General features: G+C 32.4%; 1 protein-coding gene across 2 annotated transcripts; it reads right to left on the reverse strand.

Annotated features, from left to right (window-relative positions):
• Positions 1 to 8,544: 8,544 nt before the first annotated feature.
• Positions 8,545 to 18,577, reverse strand: LOC129953181 (ras guanine nucleotide exchange factor M-like). 2 transcript variants are annotated; one of them, XM_056066049.1, is made up of 6 exons: positions 17,936 to 18,577; positions 12,884 to 14,347; positions 10,640 to 12,127; positions 10,435 to 10,578; positions 10,172 to 10,374; positions 8,545 to 9,715 (listed from the first exon to the last, which is right to left on the reverse strand). In XM_056066049.1, the coding sequence occupies exons 2-6, from the start codon at positions 14,078 to 14,080 to the stop codon at positions 9,451 to 9,453; spliced, it is 3,297 nt and encodes a 1,098-aa protein (XP_055922024.1). In that variant the 5' UTR covers positions 14,081 to 14,347; positions 17,936 to 18,577; the 3' UTR covers positions 8,545 to 9,450. The 2 variants fall into 2 exon arrangements, with proteins under 2 accessions (XP_055922024.1, XP_055922025.1); XM_056066050.1 differs by lacking the exon at positions 17,936 to 18,577 and adding an exon at positions 16,904 to 17,134.
• Between the last annotated feature and the right edge of the window lie 907 nt (positions 18,578 to 19,484).

The raw sequence follows: 19,484 nt of genomic DNA on the forward strand, positions 1-19,484 counted from the left end.
AATTATAAAATAAACCTATAGGTATTTCTTGCATACGTTTTTTTTTGCGCGGGTAGATTTTGGCGCCCCATAGCGGCCATTTTGTTGTTGTGACATCTGTCAAATCTTTTGTTTATAACTCGGCTGTTTATGCCAAATCATCATGGTAAGTAACACGATTGAACAGCACGTTCATATGAATGAGTATTCGTTAATGCAAACGTTGAGCACATTGAGCCCATTTTACGATAAACGTGGTGGCCCTTCACAGTCGACTCTTCAACGTTGGATGGCAAAATTTAAGACGACTGGTTCAGTAAAAAGTCTACAGCAGAACCCGAGGCAGTCTATTCCTAGCCGTGCACAAGAACTCAGATTTTTACGTCGAGACTTGGGCATACACCCGTACAACTAACCCAGAAGCTCATAGTTGATGACCATAGACAACGCAGTTTGTTCGATGACTGGGCTTCGAATCGTTTAGAAGAGGACCAAAATTTTGGCCGAAAAATCACTTTTAGTGACGAGGGGCATTTTTGGATGAATGGCTGGGTTTACAAGCTAAATTGCCGTATATGGGACTACACCAACCCACGCGAGGTTCACCAGGTGAAAATGCCTCCTTAAAAAGTTATCGTTTAGTGTGGATTTTGGGCCGTCAGTGAGGAGGGCACCGTCAATATCGACTGCTAAATAACGATGATAACTAATTTTGTAATGCCCAAATTCAACCAAATGGCCCTAGACGACATGTAGTTCCAGCAGGACGAAGCACTACGAGCCGCACAGCGAACGCCACGACATCTACCCGCCCTTACTGAAAAACCTTGTAGTACATACATTTCCTGGCCATATTATTATACGCACTTTAGATTTTATGCAAAATTGTAATTTCTAGGTATTTTAATCAGGTTTTAGAACATTGTGATGCATTGAAATTATTTTGTATGCAAAGAATTTTTTTAAATGAATATTTTCAGTTTTGTTGTTGTTGTTAATTTTGTAATTTTTTTCAATATTTTGTTGAACTTAATTCTTCGCGGCATACTGTCCATGCATGATTTGACTGTTTCTTGCATTTGTGCGTGGTGATTCCTCAAGTCAATTACTTTTTCAATAATTGGCCGCATCTTTAGCTACTTCCCTCTTCATCAGCTCCCGGCTATTCAAACAGAGGGATGTTTTCTTCACTCAAATACGTTTTTATGGATCGGGCTGTGTGGCAACAACTAGAAGCTAACAAAGTTCTATATTGGGTAAAAGAAAACAAACCGAACCGTATTGTGTCAATATTTTATTATTTCATTTGTAATTGTATTTTTTATTAATTATTAACAAAACAGTACTTCCTAAAGTAACTTAAATAAATAAATATTAATTAATCCTTCGATCCTCATTCAACTTCAAGCATACGAATTGGCAGAATTTAATTTTTCTGAATTTGTCTTTACCTAATAATAATAATAAGGTAACAAGATTCTGCGCCGTCCCTCGGGATTGGATTCGAAGGCATGGCATGACATGACATGACCTAGCCATCTAAGCCGTTGGACTTTTATTTTGTTAACTAGGTCAGTGTAGCTGTACATTTATTTATAGAATCACGCAAATTCGAAAAATTTAATTATAGAATCGAATTACATAATAAGGCCCAGTACTCTGATCTAACGGAAACGTGTTTTGTTTTTGTCGTGCTTTTTTTCATCATCTTCCTTTTTTATTAGTTTTTGTATATGTATATATGTTTTGTGCCACCATGACTCTACTTAAAACTAAACCCTAAAACTATAAAACAAGTATGTAAGCCGGACACAGCGCTACTGAACCGTAGGAGCTCTACTCCGCCTTGTGCCATGACGTCCCGAGTCGTCAGGGGTCGCCATCCACGTTTCTTCATCTGACGTGGTAGATTAGAGGATAGAACGACCCGATAATTAAAGACATTGCTCTTGCAATGTGACCTCGAACTAGTTTTATCACGAAATTGTCAATTCTGTTGATTCGAGCCCCGTTGTACAGGACCTCGTTGGAATAGTAATGCACGTAAGAAGATTCGGCTGTTCGATATAAGCCGGTACATCGTCGTAAACACTATAAGCGATCATCGTCCGTATGAGGGCCATGAAGCAAATTACACCTTCACTCTGGAGTCAATCCGACTGCTGTAAAACAGCCTTTTCGTCAGACTGAAGGCTCCTCTGGCCCTGGTCAGTGCAGAATTTTTTTCTGTAGAAATATAAATACTGATCTAACCAGATACTGAGGAACTTCACTACACTTTTGTTCGTTAATCGCTGCCCGTGAGGATCAATGATAAACATCTTGCGCCAATTGCGTATATTCTTCGTGGCTCTTGTCAACGGAGTCCGGAACAGAATTGTTTCCGACTTCTGGACATTTATGTTTAGTTTCCGCAAGTCGTCGCAATATCGCTAAATCTTGTAAAAGAATTCTATTAACCTCAAAATTTCGGGCCGTTCTGTACGCAATTATATCGTGGGCGTATGCAATTGCCTTAGTTAGATTACCTATCAGATCGCTGCTGTAAATACTGAAGAGAATAAGCGAATTCACCGCTCCTTGTTGAAGACCATTGTTAGTTTGGAATGATGTGAAAGAAGTTACATTGCCACTTTGACAACAAACTTTCTACCGTTAAGCATATACAACAATGGTTTGCTCATGCCAAGCCTGCTCAATTTTAGATGAAGAACTTCTACCCACACGGTGTCAAAAGACTTTCCCGAATCACACTGAACAGCACCTGTACATTGTGGTTTTGATTAATTCCATTGGATATTAGAAACCAGTCCGCACTAACCATCTAGCCACAGGCACTACTACACAAAAGTTCTGTGTTGATGCAAATAGAGACTGACCTGAACAATTTTTATTAAAGGTTTTTTCTTGTCAAATAATTTACTTTTTGTTAAGTTTTTGATTTATTAATTAAAAAAATGTATTAAATACATAAATTCGGTCTTAGTTAAATGCGTCTTATACGTTTTTTTAAATTAATTATTTTATTTCGAGGACTGCTTTTCTCCATGCATAATAAATAATTTTTGTTACGTATTTATTTGGAATTTGAACAAAAACAGCAACAGCATTCTATATAACTTTAATCTAAAATTCAGAAAATCTTTGATCTGACGAATAGAGAAAATAATAAGCGAATGAAAAACAAACCATTTCCATTTTTAAATATATTTTTAATAAGCTTTACATTTTTTTAATAATTATAATAAATAAAAATACTTGACCCAGAAGTTAAACGTCCTTTAAGCAATATCATCTGTTTTAACACACTTTGTATGACATTTCCAAAGATTTGTCAAATAATACAAAAATTTACATATATAATTATGATTGTTTTAACACTAAAGTTCTTAAATTTATCTTATAAATACCTTCTTTATTTTTTAAATAATGTAAACACACAGTTGTTTTTTTTACTTAAAGTAAACAAACTTCCAGAACCAAAAAATCGCGGATGGACCTTTTTTACGTAATGCTCTTTCTTTAAATTGTCCAATAATTTTAGAGCAGGGCCACAATTTGTTTGGGATGATAGTAGGAAATAAGGTCATATAACATTGCGTAAGAAAATAGCCTTTTTACTCTGAAAGATTGCCAAATTGAATTGGAATTTTCTCGCCTGTTTGATATTTTTGATTATATTCTTAAAGTACATTGTTATTATTTTTCTATCATTAAATTATGTATTAAATATATTAAATCCTTATTTATTTATATTATAGAAAATATATATTGAAGACAATACATTTAGCTGAAGGAATGATTTTTTTTAGCATTTTGAATAATTTTACTTTTGACAAGATTTTAAAATAACATGCATCAGTCGAGTTCATGCGTTGAACACTCAATATTAGAAATCATATCACACCAACAATACGAAAACAGGATAAGCAATTCTCATGAAATATTAGCAAAATGCTCTTCATGAAAATTAAACTGGCATCCCTATTATCGATGTCAATTCTGAATGGATTAACAAAACATATGGAAAATTCGTGCTTTTACAATCTCAAATTTGTTAAAAGCTGAGCAAATGTCCGTTTAAATGTATAAATTTTATTGATTATTATTAACAAACTTGTCAACTGTAATTGGGTCGAAAGATTATTCTTGATGATTTTAATCTTTATGTTTACATTCGTCTGAAGTTGTCTTCTTTTTGCATTGAGAGTTCTTTAGTGCTAAATTGAATTTGAAGAAGATTCATAATTCTTTAGGTGTTACGTGTTTTTAATTTCTTCTCTACGAAATCAATAGAGCAGCATAAAGGTCCGTTAATGGAATGGAGATTCATCAACAAATCAAAACGCATGAAATACTTAACACTTTACAGACATTAATACACCTCAGAATCCACTTATAAAAGTTTTTTTTAAGGTCATTATGTGAATCTTTTATGCATAAAGAAGTTTCACTCCAAATGTCATTACGCGTGCGCAGACCGACGGATAAACTCAAGGGCTTACTTATATGCCTATTTCATCAATTTATGTCGTGGTTGGTTAAAATTTCGATTTTGTTTTGTTTACGAATATAAAACTTGTCTAGTTCCTAACTACTATTGTATTAAAAATAAATTTAAGTAAAAAAACTCAAAAATTTAAATTCTGTTCCATTATGTATATTGCATATTATATTACAATTATAAATATATTTTGATCTTAACTATAAATATTTATTTTATCTTTTTTTCTTGTTGTGGATAAGTACAAATAATAATGATTTTGTTTTCGTAGTTCTACACCCTTTGAATAAAATAAATACATTCACAGTTGTTTTGTTTTAATTTATAAAATAAAGATTGGAGAGGGAAAGAGGAAATATTATTGTTTATATTGTTTTAATGTAGTTTATAAAAAAATAATTACAAAAGATTAACTGGAATGTATATTAATTGCACAGTAAAAACTATTATTACAACATTGTTTCTTCCTTGTTGATTTTTTTTTAAATTTTATTACTAATACTATTTTAATGTAATTCGAGCTGAATTCTTAATATATACTTTTTGTGTGTAGTAAAGTTTTTGATTTACTGTTTTAAGTAAAAATCAATTTGTTCTAATTTATATGCATTTGTTCAAAAATTTACACAATAGCGCAACAGAAATACTTTTTTTTGCTAGATGCGTTCTTTGGGCTTTATTATGATGTACCGCCAATTTTATTTTCAATTTATGATGTAATTACTTAAATTGACGTTTTCTAATCCATAATAAAATGCAAAATTAAAGACGAAAGCATAACAAATCTCTTTTGATCATGAAGTACTTAGAAATTCAACGCCCAAAGCAACACAACTATATATGGAACACCTGGTTTCAGTTCTTATTTTTATAATTTTTGTTATGTGACATTTATAGTTTAGACCTTAGAAAAAATTTGGTATAAACTTTTTCTGTAAACTTTTTTGTTTGTTTAATTAAGGCTAACTTACATGAAAAAAATCTCTTGTTGAGTTTTTTGTTTCGTTGTCATAGCAAAAGATATCTTTTCTTTGTTTGTGAATCCTTTTGTTTAGTGTAAGTGCAATCTAAGAGTTCTAAAAATTAAAATGTATAACTTGCAAAAAGCTGAGTTACAAGTGTTCTAACTGAAAATGAGGTAAGCCGATTCTATATATATCTTAAAATCGTAGAGAGTATAAAGTATTTTTCGGTTAATATTAATTTTTTTTTGAGTTTGAGCCGAAACATATGTCATCTGAAAATGTTTCTTCCTGAAATTGCAAAAGCAGCCCCAAAGTACCACCTATGCAATTCCAAATATACATAAAACAGGCAGAAGAAGACACGGAATCTCATCAAATCTCACAGAAATATTTTTAACACGTGCTAGAATGCGACCCACATAGCTTACAGCTTTTTAGCTATGCAAATTACAAGTGTCAAACTTTTCTAATTGTTAAAGGAATATCTTATAACAACCCACTAAAATTCATGCTGTAAAAAGAAAAATATGCAACAAAATACCGAAAAAATAAATAATTATTGTACAGATTCTTTCTAGAAAGTCAACTATCTACCTTCAGAGCCATTTTGTAATAATTGTGATGATTCTGGGTTATCGTTCATATTTATACAATCGTTCGACATTACACCCAAATCTGAACTCTTTACCACGATCAAATTCCATAGTACGGAATGAAATATACGCGTTAACGCACTGTCAACTACCGCAAATCTGCGAGGGGATAGTTTTGAACCCTATTGATAATTTAAACGGTTGCAGTGACATTCATGCAACACAAGCAAGTACGCCGGTGCTTCGTGGGTTTAACTCCTACTGGTTTGTCAGGAGTACTGAAGGAATGAGCGAGCACAGCCTCTTGATGAATGTTAGGCTAAGCGTATAGAACCAGTACATTTCGGTGCAATTTTTTAATTATTTTGGTGGCAATAATGCAAAAATAAGATTAAATAAAATTCTTTAAACATATGTTTTTATTTAAAAATGCATATTTTTACGACTAAAAACAATTGAGCCCAACCACACAAAATCACTTTTATTGTGGGTACTTTGTCGCATCTTGAATCGCTTGTCACATCGCATCGTTTTCTCGCATTACTGTAGATGTGGCCAAGTGTGGATATTTTCGAGAACCGTTGATTTCTCAACAATGTTGATTGGACGGAAATAAATTAATACAATTAAATAGCGCAACAATACATTGAAATAAATGGTTTAGTGACTTACAACCTCACCCATTCCTCTTTGTGAGTCATGTCAGGAATGGAGGTGACCTACAATTTTTATGCCGAATCCGTAACCATCATGTTACGGGTACTACAAATCCTCACTTACCCAATAATAGCTTCTTGGTTCTCTTCACTTCTGTGTGACTGTCTCTACAGACGCTCTATTGGTTTTGGCAGGGGTGCCTCGCGCCATTTGAAAGTGATACGGCAAGGTTTTGCTACACATTTCAGAGGCAGCAACGAAACTCGTGACCGAAATGTTCTGTGGCCTCTACAGCTCGTAGGACCTAGCAAGTCAGAAATTTATCGAAAGCCGTGAAAAAAAAACATTAACGTGGAACAGTCGGGTTATTGTGTTTAAAATATGAAACAAAAAACTCCTTAAAAGCATACCCATTCCTGTTTTACGATGAACTCCTTCCCATATGATACCAACGAAAACCTACTATAATTTTAATTAGAAATTTGTCAATGGGTGTTCCAAACTACATTGGCATTTTTTACATTACTCAGAAACATCTATTCTATCGAATTTGAATAACAACCCCTAGCTTTTTATGTATGTTTTTTGTTTTAATTTTTGTCGCTTATCGTAAGTCACTTACAAAATTTTGTTTTATTTCTTGCAGTTGTCATTTTGTTTGCCACACAACTTAGGCAAGATCATTCAACTATAGTTTAGTTGGCAATACTTGCATTTTTTTGTTTCTGCTTTTCGTTTGAAATAAAACTTTTCAAAACTGAAAGGAATTAAAAATTAGGGTGTTCCATATTAATTTGACAATTTCGTATGCACATCATTCATTATTGCGTACGTATGTAGGATACTATGCAAACAAAATGTATTCAAAATATTGGCACTTAGTGAAAGCCAATTGAAAAGTAAGTAGGTGTTTGTTTAATTACAACGAGCTAATTATAGATAAGGCTACTACATCAATAAATGCTTACTGAGAATGAAACTAGTTTTTTTAAACACAGAATACATATTGTTTGTGTTTAATTTTTTTTTCTGTTAATAATATAGATAACACTGAGTTGACTAATAAATATTTTTTTTTATGTTCCTAATAGGTTCTTACGGCTCATCCTTTATTTTGAGTTTTTATATTTTGTATTTTATTTGTATATAATATATGCATTTTTATAACTATAAATATTGGAGTAAATATAAAATTTTAAAATTGTATTCGCAGAGTTCATTGTAGTGGATCAATGTACAAAGTTTTCTGAAAAAGCTTAGAGATTTCCCTCAACGAACATGATTTATAATAAATATACTTGTTTGGAAGTTATAATCGGAAGTCATCGATTTCGATGCATATAATCTATACGACAGATTATTAATCAAAAACTCCAAAATATCGCACGTCATGGAAATACCAAATATTTTCTTGGTGTAAATAAATGCTTTAGAATGCAAGAACCACATTGAGCCTATTGAGAACCGAAAAAGGATCGAGAAAAAATGAAGGTATAGAGCAACATTTCTGGTATGAGATTTTTTGTGAGTTTATCATTTGGTGCAATAAGAGTAACATCCAATTTTCTTGTTTAAGTATGAAATTTCCAGCAACGACTTTTCCTGAACTATTTTTTCGTTCCGAAATCCTACTTCTTATGTAGGTCACTTCTGTCATATTACTTTTTTTTTTTAATTATTTCAAGGAATTCAACAAGTTTTAAAGAATTACTAGGATCAATTGTTCGAGTGAAATGGAGAATTTATTTTGGTTTTGCTCGACAACCTCGTTTAAAAATGCATACAATTTTCATCACTTTTTGAAGGTACAAGGATTTTTGGCAAGCTAAAGATAACATTTGCTATATTTGTATTTACTTGTTGTGGTTTACATAATCGCGATATCTTGTATTTTTACGAGGACAGAATACTTGATTGGAATGTGTGAATTAGTTAAAGACAACAAAGTCAAAGCTGGTAATTAATACAGGAGACTTGTTTTTGACATCAGGAGGACGTGAAGTATGATTTCAATAAATCTACTCTTCTCCGTTTTAAAATACATACAATTTTCATCACTTCTAGATGGTACAAGGATTTTTAGCAAGCTAAAAATAACATTTGCGATATTTATATTTACTTGTTTGTGATTGTACATAATCGCGATTTCTTGTATTTTAACGAGAACAGAATACTTGATTTGAATGTGTCAATCAGTTAAAGACAACAAAGTCAAAGCTGGTAATTAATACAAGAGACTTGTTTTTAACATCAGGACGACGTCAAGTACTATTTCAAAAAATCTACTCTTCTCCATTTAGGAATCAAAAGCCACCAATTTTGTTTTTAATATGAAGGGGGGATTTTTTCATCAAAAATCTTGGTTGCAAGGCACCTCTAAATACGAAACCTAGAAACTCTAAAAGATTTGGCTCTGAAAAAGAGTTCCATCTTAATAAAAAAAAACATTTGAATATGTCTTTATAAAAGATTTAAGGAATTTTAATTTTAGGTTGAGCAAACAGACATAAAATATTTTTTCGGTACTAAAATATTGTAAAAGATATGAGCAAAAGTATTATAAATTGAAACTTTTCGTCATTCTCAACACTCATTCATATACATACATACACACACTTGCATACGCATACATACACACATACACTCACTTGTGTATCCTATATATTCTTGTTTTTCCTTAATATTTTTTTTGTTTCGTAGATTGTGTATAAATACCTATGGCAACCTATTGATTAATTTAATAAAACCCTTACTACGTTTGCTGTTGATGCTGCTGTTGTTTGGTCTCAGATTTAAGAGTCTTGTACCTTCCTTTTTCTTGAGTGTTTTCGGGTGGTTCACATTCAAACGATGCCATCGAGAGAGTATTTTCATTGAGTACTGTACTCAATTGTAGGAACATTATCACTTTTGGAAGTTTCTCAAACGGACAAGTGACTTTTTTCCATGTATTAAATTCCATAACTTGCTTAGCAAGTTGCCAAAATTTTTCAAAATTTATATGTCCATTTGGTAATCTGTAATAAAAGTAATTGAATACATAAGAATAATAACGACAACAATTAGAAATTCAACTATAAAAATCATTACAAAACAAAGATAAAACTCGGAAAGTGTAATACGTAATACAGGAGAACTTTAAATGAGTTTATACAACATCGGCAGTAGAACTATTGCCGATAAAAGATGAAACAAGAATCTGCTGTGGATATTATTTGCCTTTAAGTCGAGTATCGAAAGTAATTTTCGAGGTATTCATTCTTAAACGTTTGAACTTAAATATCCAACACACAAAACATTGTATTATTTTGAAAGAATTTCGTTTTAACTATTATTTTCTAGTTATTTCTGACCATAGGTTTAAATTACTTTCAATTATATTTCAATTTCAAATAGTAAGTTTCAAAAGTGCTACAAGGTTTTGCTACATTTTTGCGAACTATGTGTTATTTTCTTTTTCATATATTACTTACCTATTTGAGCATCCTTCATTAAGGAAATACAAATCTTTTACAAGTAAACTAAAAAATGGAATGATTATACGTTCTCTTTCATTTGTAGCACCTTCAGAACGCCACATCGCTGCCTTTAACGTTGATCGATAGCTGTTAAAATTGCTTGTCGGATCCATTTGATGTTCGAGAACTGAAAACTTAGCTGATTGTATTTTTGACCACTAAAAATGAAAAAAAAGATTTAAGCTATATTTTAGATATATCAATACAAAAATATTTACAGTTTTTTTGAGTCTTGATATTGGCGACAGATTAAGACCGGCAATTATTGCCATCAAGCTGTTGAAGTTCCCAATATTGAAACATTCGCGTGCTGTTTCAATCCAAAATTCAATTATTCGAACACGTTGTTTCTTTTTAGGATACTAAAAGCAATAAAAGTTACAAATAAAACTGTTTGTCTTGTTAAATGCACAATTAACTTGCCTTAACAATTTCTGTGGCAGTAAAGTAGCTTAATTTATTGAACCATTGCACATATGATTCTAGATTTCTTGTTTTCTTCATATCACTAAATGATTCCAAGTGATTTTCTTTAGCAAAAGCCTGGACAAATTCTTCCGGACCAATGTGCGAAAGTCGTTCCAATTCAATGTGTGTTAATTGATGTGCTAATAGAGCTGCATTTGGACATAAATCGCATATGCCTGTCAATTCAGCGCCATTACTTAGAGTGCCACTCAGACTTGTGCATCCACTTATACCAATTCCTATTCCTCCTCCTACACCTCCACCACCACCACCTGGACCAAGAGTATTGACTGAATTCGAAGAACTATCACTTTGATGACTATTGTGATGGTGGTGATAGTTATGAGCCAATTGATGTTGATGACAAGTTCCAGACGCAGTCGTATACGACGATGATAGTGACTTATGAGGAGGAATACCCACCATTGATGAGGAAGCTGTTTGTGAATGGGCATTTGAAGATTCAACCAACAATGAAGCGTTTATGTCATCTCGATCACTCGATGTTGATTTTGAACAAGAATGTACATAACCACTATTAGTTTGACCCCCACCATGTGATGCCGATGCAGATGAAGCTGTTGACGAATATGGTTTCTGATAATGTGAGGCAGCTAGTTCTTCGTTTGTTTGCCGTTCGTTGTATTCGTTTGTTGTAAGCGTTTGCAGAAACTCTTCGTATTTTTCGAGTACTGTAAGACGTTGAACTAATTGCTGCAAGATACTCGATACTGTCTTTCCAAGATTATTATCGATGTAGACACACTTTCTGGCCAAAATCCGAACATGTTGCATTAGACGTTCATCACGAAAGTCGTATGGAAATGTATCAATCCATTCAGATAGCAGTTGAATACAATTTTGAGCAGATTTCATAGCCTTCTGATGCATTTGTTCGTCGGCAAATTGGTACATCTGCGATTTCGTACCGCCCTCGCACATACTTTGCGGCTGGTGGTGAGAAGAGTATTTCTCATCAACAGTATCAATCGACGATTGGACGATTTGTTGTTGCTCTTGATTCTCCCAAGTTTCTGATATTCGAGCCAGTAATTCATGCGGCCGAATAAAGAGACGTGCACTCAAAAGAAATGAAAATATAAATGATCGATCTGGATAGTATTGAGCTGATGGCACCATATGGGCTATAAGAGCATCCAATGGCCCTGATATAAGATTTCCATCTCGAAATACTAAACCATTTTCTACAGCTGTTGTTGATGAGACTATAGAAGATGATTCTGTAGCAGCACCTGCTGCAGGAGCAGCATTATCAGGTGGTTGAATTATGTTTGTACTTGATTTATTAATAGTTCCATGGTGTTGCTTCGAGTGCGATGATGAGTTAGTAGGCACGCAACTACTCGATGACATTGACAGTTTTTTACCCAAAGTGGGGCTTTTTAGATTTTTATCATATGAAAAATATGATAACGACAGTTCCTGTAAAAAAAAGTAAACAAAATAAGATGATATACAAACCAAGTCTTTAAGATACAAATATAAAAATAACACAGGTTAAATAATAAGTTGCAAGAAATAATAAATTGCTACCTGCAAAAATTGTATCTAATAAATAAAGTGACAAAATTCTAACATTATAATGTTAATCGGAGACTTTAATATTTGTATAGATATTATTCGTAATAGTAAGGACTTTTGTGTTGTTTGTAGCATTTTAAGCAAACGTTGAAATTATCAGTGATCGGAGAGAATTTCGCCAGAGTCTAAAATCGTTCGTTATTTCTTCCTGTTTTGAATTTAGAAATTCAATCTTTATAAACCCAAAATATTGTTATTGTTTTCGTTTCGACTAATTAAGGGCACTCATTACAGCATATGCTGATCGTTCTCTGGCACCACACTTTCAGAAAATCGAAAGTATGTACTTTATACTGTTATTGAAGTGAATCGTAAATGTGAAAAGGACTCCCACTGACCTCTATAATCATGTCTTCATACTCTATTATTAAAAAAGATTATTTTTAGTTAGATTTTGGTTCGACGACGATTTTTTGACTACAACATTCCGAAATAAGTCACCACAAAAACCGGGCATAACCAATACTTTATAAAAAAAAAAATATTCAGTCAATTTTACGCTTGAATAAAATATCGAAACGAATTAATCTACCTTAAAAAATAGAGAAAAAAAACACAAACAAATCAAAATAAAATTAAACAAAACAAGTCCCTTACCCGCTGTTGTTGTGGTTGTGGTATATCCGCATAGCTTCTTCCCTGTGTTGCAAATATTGTCTTGCAATCTTTGTCAAAATGACTGCTATTATTATTTGTTCCAGCAGTCAAAAAGTCAGCTTCATCAGAACTGATAAAATCATAGCACGATGATATCGAGTGATCGGTATTGTTTGTCGTTAACTGTTGCGCTGGTGCTGATAGATTATTGCATGTTTGTTGTGATGGACTATGGAAGGCACCATCATGACCAGAGTCAAAACTTAACAGACTGGATTTTCGTCCAGATTGCAATGCGGCTTTTTGATATTTTTGTAAGTCATCATTGCTATTGGCAGTGGCAGTTGATGAGCTGGAAATTGTCGTGGTAGCATTTCTAATTGGCGGTAATCTATTTGTAAATTGTGACGTTGTTGTAGTTGTCGTTGTTGGTAATACAGAACTTCCATTGTACTGTGGTGGATTTAATAAATACAACTCCCCATCTTCATCATCATCGTCATCATCATCTTCATCATCATTTTCATTTCCATTGCCTTTGACATCATAGGTATATTGATAGTTTCCACTGCTACCGCTTCTGCTACTTAAAGATTTACTCATAAAGTTGGATGTTGTTAACGGCCCGCTTAAGCCCGATATCCGCGGTTCAGATGGCAAAGCAGAAGTTACACTACAACTTTCCTCATATCGACCACCTATAGCACCCCCAGATATTTTAGTTGATGGCTGTTCACTTGGCAATGAAAATCTTGGTGTTTGTGACATAGTTTCTGCTGTGGCTACTTTTGTTGTTGTTGTTGTTATTGGCTTCCAAATTTCTTTCTTCGAACTACTATAGACATAATCTTCTCTAGTTTCACTTGACCGACCATCAACTATTTGACCGCCTCTTGCAACTGAAACCTCTTCAGTTGTAACCATAGACGATTTAACTGACAATGATGTTTCCAATTGAACTGATTGTTTCAAGATTCCAGCTTGATATAATAATTGATTCAATAGTTCAACTGATGGCACTTGGCCGGTAAGTAGCGCATTTTTGATTTCTTCGCTATCGTGTCCATCTAGAGTGACAGGAATTCCATTAATAAGAAGAACTTCTTCCTGACTTACAGATGACGTTTTCTCACAATCGACTATTTTTACGCTTTTGCCGAATATTGAATGAACTGTTTTTAAAATCTCATCGTCCATTATCGCCTTTTAGGTGTATGGTTTTCTTGTTTTATTTTTGTTATTTTTATAAATATATATATATATATATATAATTTTGACCAATCAAGTCTTTCGGAGGATTTTTAATGAGGTATACAGGTATACTGTGTTCGGAATGAAAGAACTAAGAAGCAAGCTCTAAGCATAACGTATATGGCCCGAGTCAATCATTTTCATCATTTTTGATTTTAAATCGTTTAAATCCTTTTTTTCATTGCATGTTTCAATGTTTATTCCATCGTTGCACTTAAATATAAAATAAAATACATAAACAAAAAATAATAATGACAAAAAGGAACGGTTGGGCAAAGAACAGCTACAAACTATTATTGTTATTGTTGTCAAATATTCAGTTTTAGTAACAAAGCATAACAATAGAAATTGTAATGCATTTCTAAGCAAACACTTACGCCAAAATGTTCCAACCAAAAAACAAATAAAATCATAAAAGCAAGAGTACCATAACTCAGACGACAAGATATTGTAACGGATTTTTTAACAGCAATTAAAAACACGCATTTTTTACTATGGGAGGGGGGTCTATATCCCCCCGTTTAGGCGGGAGGGCCATTTAAAAAATTATTACTCAAAATGGGAAACATTTTTTTAAAAATAAAGTTAATACTTACAATTAAGTATTATACATTTTTTTAAGGCCAACAATCAAGTCAAAATTATGTATAGTTTTTGAAAAATTAAATTTTAAACTCAAAATTTGAGTTAAAAAAAGGGAAAAGGTATACAATACTATGTACAGTTTTCGAAAAATTTAATTTTAAACTCAAAATTTGAGTTTAAAAAGAGTTAAAAAGGTTTAAAGTGTAATTTTTCAATACTTCAGGATTATCCACCATTGTTTTTATTTTAGAATTTATTTGTTTTTTATCGAAAACTGAAAACTAGATGATTTTAAGTCTTTTAGTTTTTGAGAAAATTGAAAAAACCACATCTATTATTTTAATTTAATAATTATTTTTTAGTAACTATGGTAGGTGCGGGTTTGGGTGTATGCAACAGTGGAATGTGTTGCTTGGGCACACTATAGGTTTTGGGGTGAGTGCAAGGTGGAGTTGGTACAAGGTGGGGAGGGTGAAACATGGGATGCATGCAAAGTTTCTTTTGCATTTAAATAAGCTGCATTCAAGAAAACATTTTTTGTCCTAGGTATATCTTAACCCAAATTCGATTATTACTATCAAAATATTAATACTAAAGCAAAAAAAAATAATTTATTCAAAATATTTGTTTGGTAACTTTCAATTTTCTCAAAAACTAGAAGATATAAGATCCTCTTTTTTTGATTAAAAACAATTAAGAGTAATGAATTCTGAAAAAACAATAATAGATAATCTTAAAGTTTTGAAAAATTACACTTCAACCTTTTAACTTTTTTTGCCCAATTTTGTTTTCAAAAACTAAGCAAGTAGTACCCGTGGCATGATAGTTAGTGCTGAACTGTCATGCCAAAGGTCTTGGGTTCGATCCCTGCCTATGCCATCTAGTTTTTTTCACGGGTACTGCCTCTTGCGAGGACTTTACAGATTCTCCAAGAGTAACTCTTGTCATGAAAAAGTGCTTTCTCAAATTAGCCGTTCGGGTTCGGCATATAAACTGTAGGTCCCCTCCATTACTTACAACATCCTTACGCGCACACAGGAATGGTTGAGAGTTGTAAGTCACTAGGCCCTAGTAATTTATTTATTAAGCAAAATTTTAGTTGATTTAAAAACAAGCTAGTAGACAAAAGTGTTGGCTTTAAAAAATGTATAAAACTTAGTTGTGAGTATTACCAATATTTTTTAATTATTTTGTTTACTATTTAACGTACATATTTATTTAAATTGCGCCTACCGCCTAAACGGGGACAGACAACCCCCCCCCCCCCAATCCCATGGTAAAAAATGCTTCTTTTTAACTCTTCTAAACAAATATGTCATTAAACTTTGTCGCCTCAGTTATCGTACTCTCCCCAAATCTTAAATTTCCCTTAAAACCACTGACATTTAATTAAAGCCAAAACAATTGCATATGTTTACATTATTCTAACATTTAATACCTTACATATGAAAAAAAAACACTGTTTTTCAAGGACAAGTTAATGAACAGATGAACTCTGCTCAGAGGAATCATAAGCCTGTGATGTTTAAAGAATATTATAAGTTTTCTAAAGCTCTATATTCGGAAACAAGTTAAATAAGGTTACAAACAAACAATTGCCTCGAATGATATGTCACACTAATAGTTATTTTTATTTAAAATTTAAATACACATATTTTACGAATTCAATAAAAAAAGGTATTTTTTTGTTATATTTGTATTAAAATTGCAGGAAATAAATATTGATTAAACGACGTTTAACGAAGAATATGGCTTATTAGACAATTTGATTGACCTTTGGTTAAGCATGAATTTACATCAAAGTTGTTTTCCTACTGGAATTTAGATTTTTTTTAGTTGACCCTTTACTAAAAGTCAGACCCTTGAACAATCAAAACACAATACCGATGGACCCTCCGACGAAAAAGACACTTTCCCGAATCCTTCTTATTTCTTGATTTATTCGTGATTCGTATACATTTTTTTTGTGTACTTGTTTGTTGGTATATCATTTTCTTTCGATGGAAATCTTTAAATCAAGAAAAAAACTAAAAATCCGAGATTACCCACCGTCATCATTTAGATATTCTCCAATATTTAATAGTAAACAATGTTTATGAATAACCAAATAAACTAGATACTACTCAAGAACTTTGCAAAATCATGGCTTATGGCAAATATTATTAAAAAAAAAACAAAGCTCACCTCACCGGCAATCCAATCTTTCGAAATTTTTCACATTCACATCTTATGTTGTTGTTTTTTATTATCGAATTCAATAATTTCAAACATCACTAAGCCAACATTTGGAAAACCAAGAAAATATTGGTTATCAAAAAGAAGTTAAAATTTATTCCACCCGACTTTTTTTTTGTATTTTAATTAGGATGGTCTGGAGCAAAGGGAAAGGAGTACACATATAGGGGTAAATAGAGATAAAAAGCGAATTGTATGCAATGTTGAACATGCAAACTCAATTTTGTATACCTGCATGCATCGAGTTGAAGTGGGTTTCGTCCAACTCGTTAGTTGTAGGTCGAGTAAGATTTTTAAGTCCAGTGATTCTGATTAGATTCTTTCTTTTTTATGTTTTTCTTAAATTTGTTTTTGTATGTTAAAAGATTAAAATTTTATCATTCAACTTAAAAGCTTGAAATATTTAACATATCTTGCAGAAAGTTGATTTCCATGCCGAGAAGATCCTACTCCTATTCCTTGTCCTACTTTTCTAAGACCTTCCAACTGTCAACTTCCATTCCAATCAACTTTTCAAGCCGTGCGTGGCTAGAAAATAAACTCGGCGAAACTTCTTCAAACTTTGAAACTTTCGACTCGGCCCTTTAATTTTGACTTCGCCTATTTTCATGTTTTTCCATACCCACTTTTTAATCTTCAATTTCCTTTTTCCGAAGACAAATCCAAATAGAGCCAAAATATATAAAACTAGTTTAATATATTTCTTTATTGAATATTATAAAAGACAACTTAAATTTCCCCAGATTAGCGAAACTATTCCTTTAATCTTATTTATTTACCATTTTGTTTTTTTTTTAAAGGGAATCATCCCTAATAATATGTGTACAAATAAAACAAACTAGAAAACATGACATACATAACATAAACATAATAACGTTCCTACCAACAAAAAAAAACTGTTTAATAATAATAATCATAACATGTAACAAAAAAGAAAAGAAAACAAACTTGAATATTTATCTGATTTGGTTTTAAACTTACGCCGTGTTGTATTTTTCTGTCTGTTGTGTTTTTCTTTTTGTAGATATTACAAACAAGCGTCCTTTGGTTTGGTTTTCTTTTAGAATATGCTTTATAAATAAGATGGATTGTTGTCGAGCGAGACTCGTATATATTTTCCTTTGACAATATTTTTCATTTCACGCAAAAATAAAACATTAGCTAATAACCAGTGTCTACAAGCGAACACGAAAATAGCAAACACAATACTTTCCTGCAAAAACACTATATGTGTGTTATTGCTTTCTTGTTTTATTTATTTACTCTTGTTCTTTCTCTTTTATACATGAATCAAATGTAATAATTTATAAACAAAAGAGCGAGATAGGTAGTAGGTACTTTGATATCAAAACAAGAAAACCATAGGTTAAGCAACACAGGAGGAGACAAAAACACTTTGATACGGCCGAGAGAAAATCAATTTTTCAAAACATGATTGACAATTTTAGTTTCTTGTGCATTTTTTAAGAAAATAATGCATTAACAAAGTTCAAACAAAGGCGAATTTAAGGAATGTTTAAGATAATTCGAATTTCGAGTAACTCTTGGGAATTGGAGCTAAATTTTTCGTAAGCAGACGGGCAAAATCTCACGAATAAAGTATCTGTTTCTGCCTGTTCTGTTCTATTGGCTCAGACGGCTGCAGTATAACACAACCAAACTGGTGGTGAGATGAACATGACAAGTCGAGTTGGTGAGGGCAATGCTGCCACTCTACAATTTTAGCAGTAGTTCTATTGCATTAAGACAGTGACAAGAAGTCAAACGAAAATTTACTGCGCAACATAACAAAACGGATCCACTTCTATAAATATTGAATATTTTCAAAACTTCATCCAAGTATTTCGAATCAAATTGACTTGCTGTTATAGATTGAAGACAACACGTGTGAATTTTCTTTTATTTTGAATTTTTGTTTTCGGTCGAGTTTGCTGTTTATTGCGATTATTCAAAAATATTAAAATTTTGTTTCCAATTTTTTTTTGAAGTTATTTCAAACCAGATTCTTTTCATCTATGCTTTTATTTGAAAGTTAAAGTTTTTTTCGATTATAAACTGAGCTTAATAAAGTACGGCTTGACTGGCAGCACTGGCGCAAGACTGACGTTAGGTTTGTTCAACAAAAAAAAAAAAAAAACTAGTGTAATGCAGGCCAGTTTCATGAAAACTCGGAGAAAATTCAGGCAAATTTAATCTTAAATTAAAAAGAAATTCATTTATTTTTCTTCATAGAATGTTCAGGGGAAATGTTTTGACAGATCTGAATAAAGAACAAAATGAATTTTTTTACCCATCGAAATCTTCATAAAGCAAAACACAATGCGTGGAAAAAAGTAAATCGAATAATGACATCAGCTGATTTTGACAGTTGTCTACAACCTGCTAGTCAAAGAGGAAATATATGGCTGAATCACAAACACGCTTCAGCTTCGGCTTCACCTGACGTTTACGAGTTCAGCCATAATAATTCAATGCATGCTTTCACAATGGAGCTTCAACCTCACGTTTCGTTTGACAATCGTGAGGAAAA

This window comes from Eupeodes corollae, chromosome X, assembly GCF_945859685.1.
Source record: "Eupeodes corollae chromosome X, idEupCoro1.1, whole genome shotgun sequence".
Taxonomy (NCBI): domain Eukaryota; kingdom Metazoa; phylum Arthropoda; class Insecta; order Diptera; family Syrphidae; genus Eupeodes; species Eupeodes corollae.

Excerpts from the sequence above, each read along its gene's own strand:
- LOC129953181 (XM_056066049.1), bottom strand. The coding sequence starts at position 14,080 with ATGGACGATGAGATTTTAAAAACAGTTCATTCAATATTCGGCAAAAGC. Across the intron at positions 12,128-12,883 it reads CACAACCACAACAACAGCGG|GAACTGTCGTTATCATATTT; the intron begins GTAAGGGACTTG and ends TTTTTTTTACAG. Across the intron at positions 10,579-10,639 it reads CTGCCACAGAAATTGTTAAG|TATCCTAAAAAGAAACAACG; the intron begins GCAAGTTAATTG and ends TATTGCTTTTAG.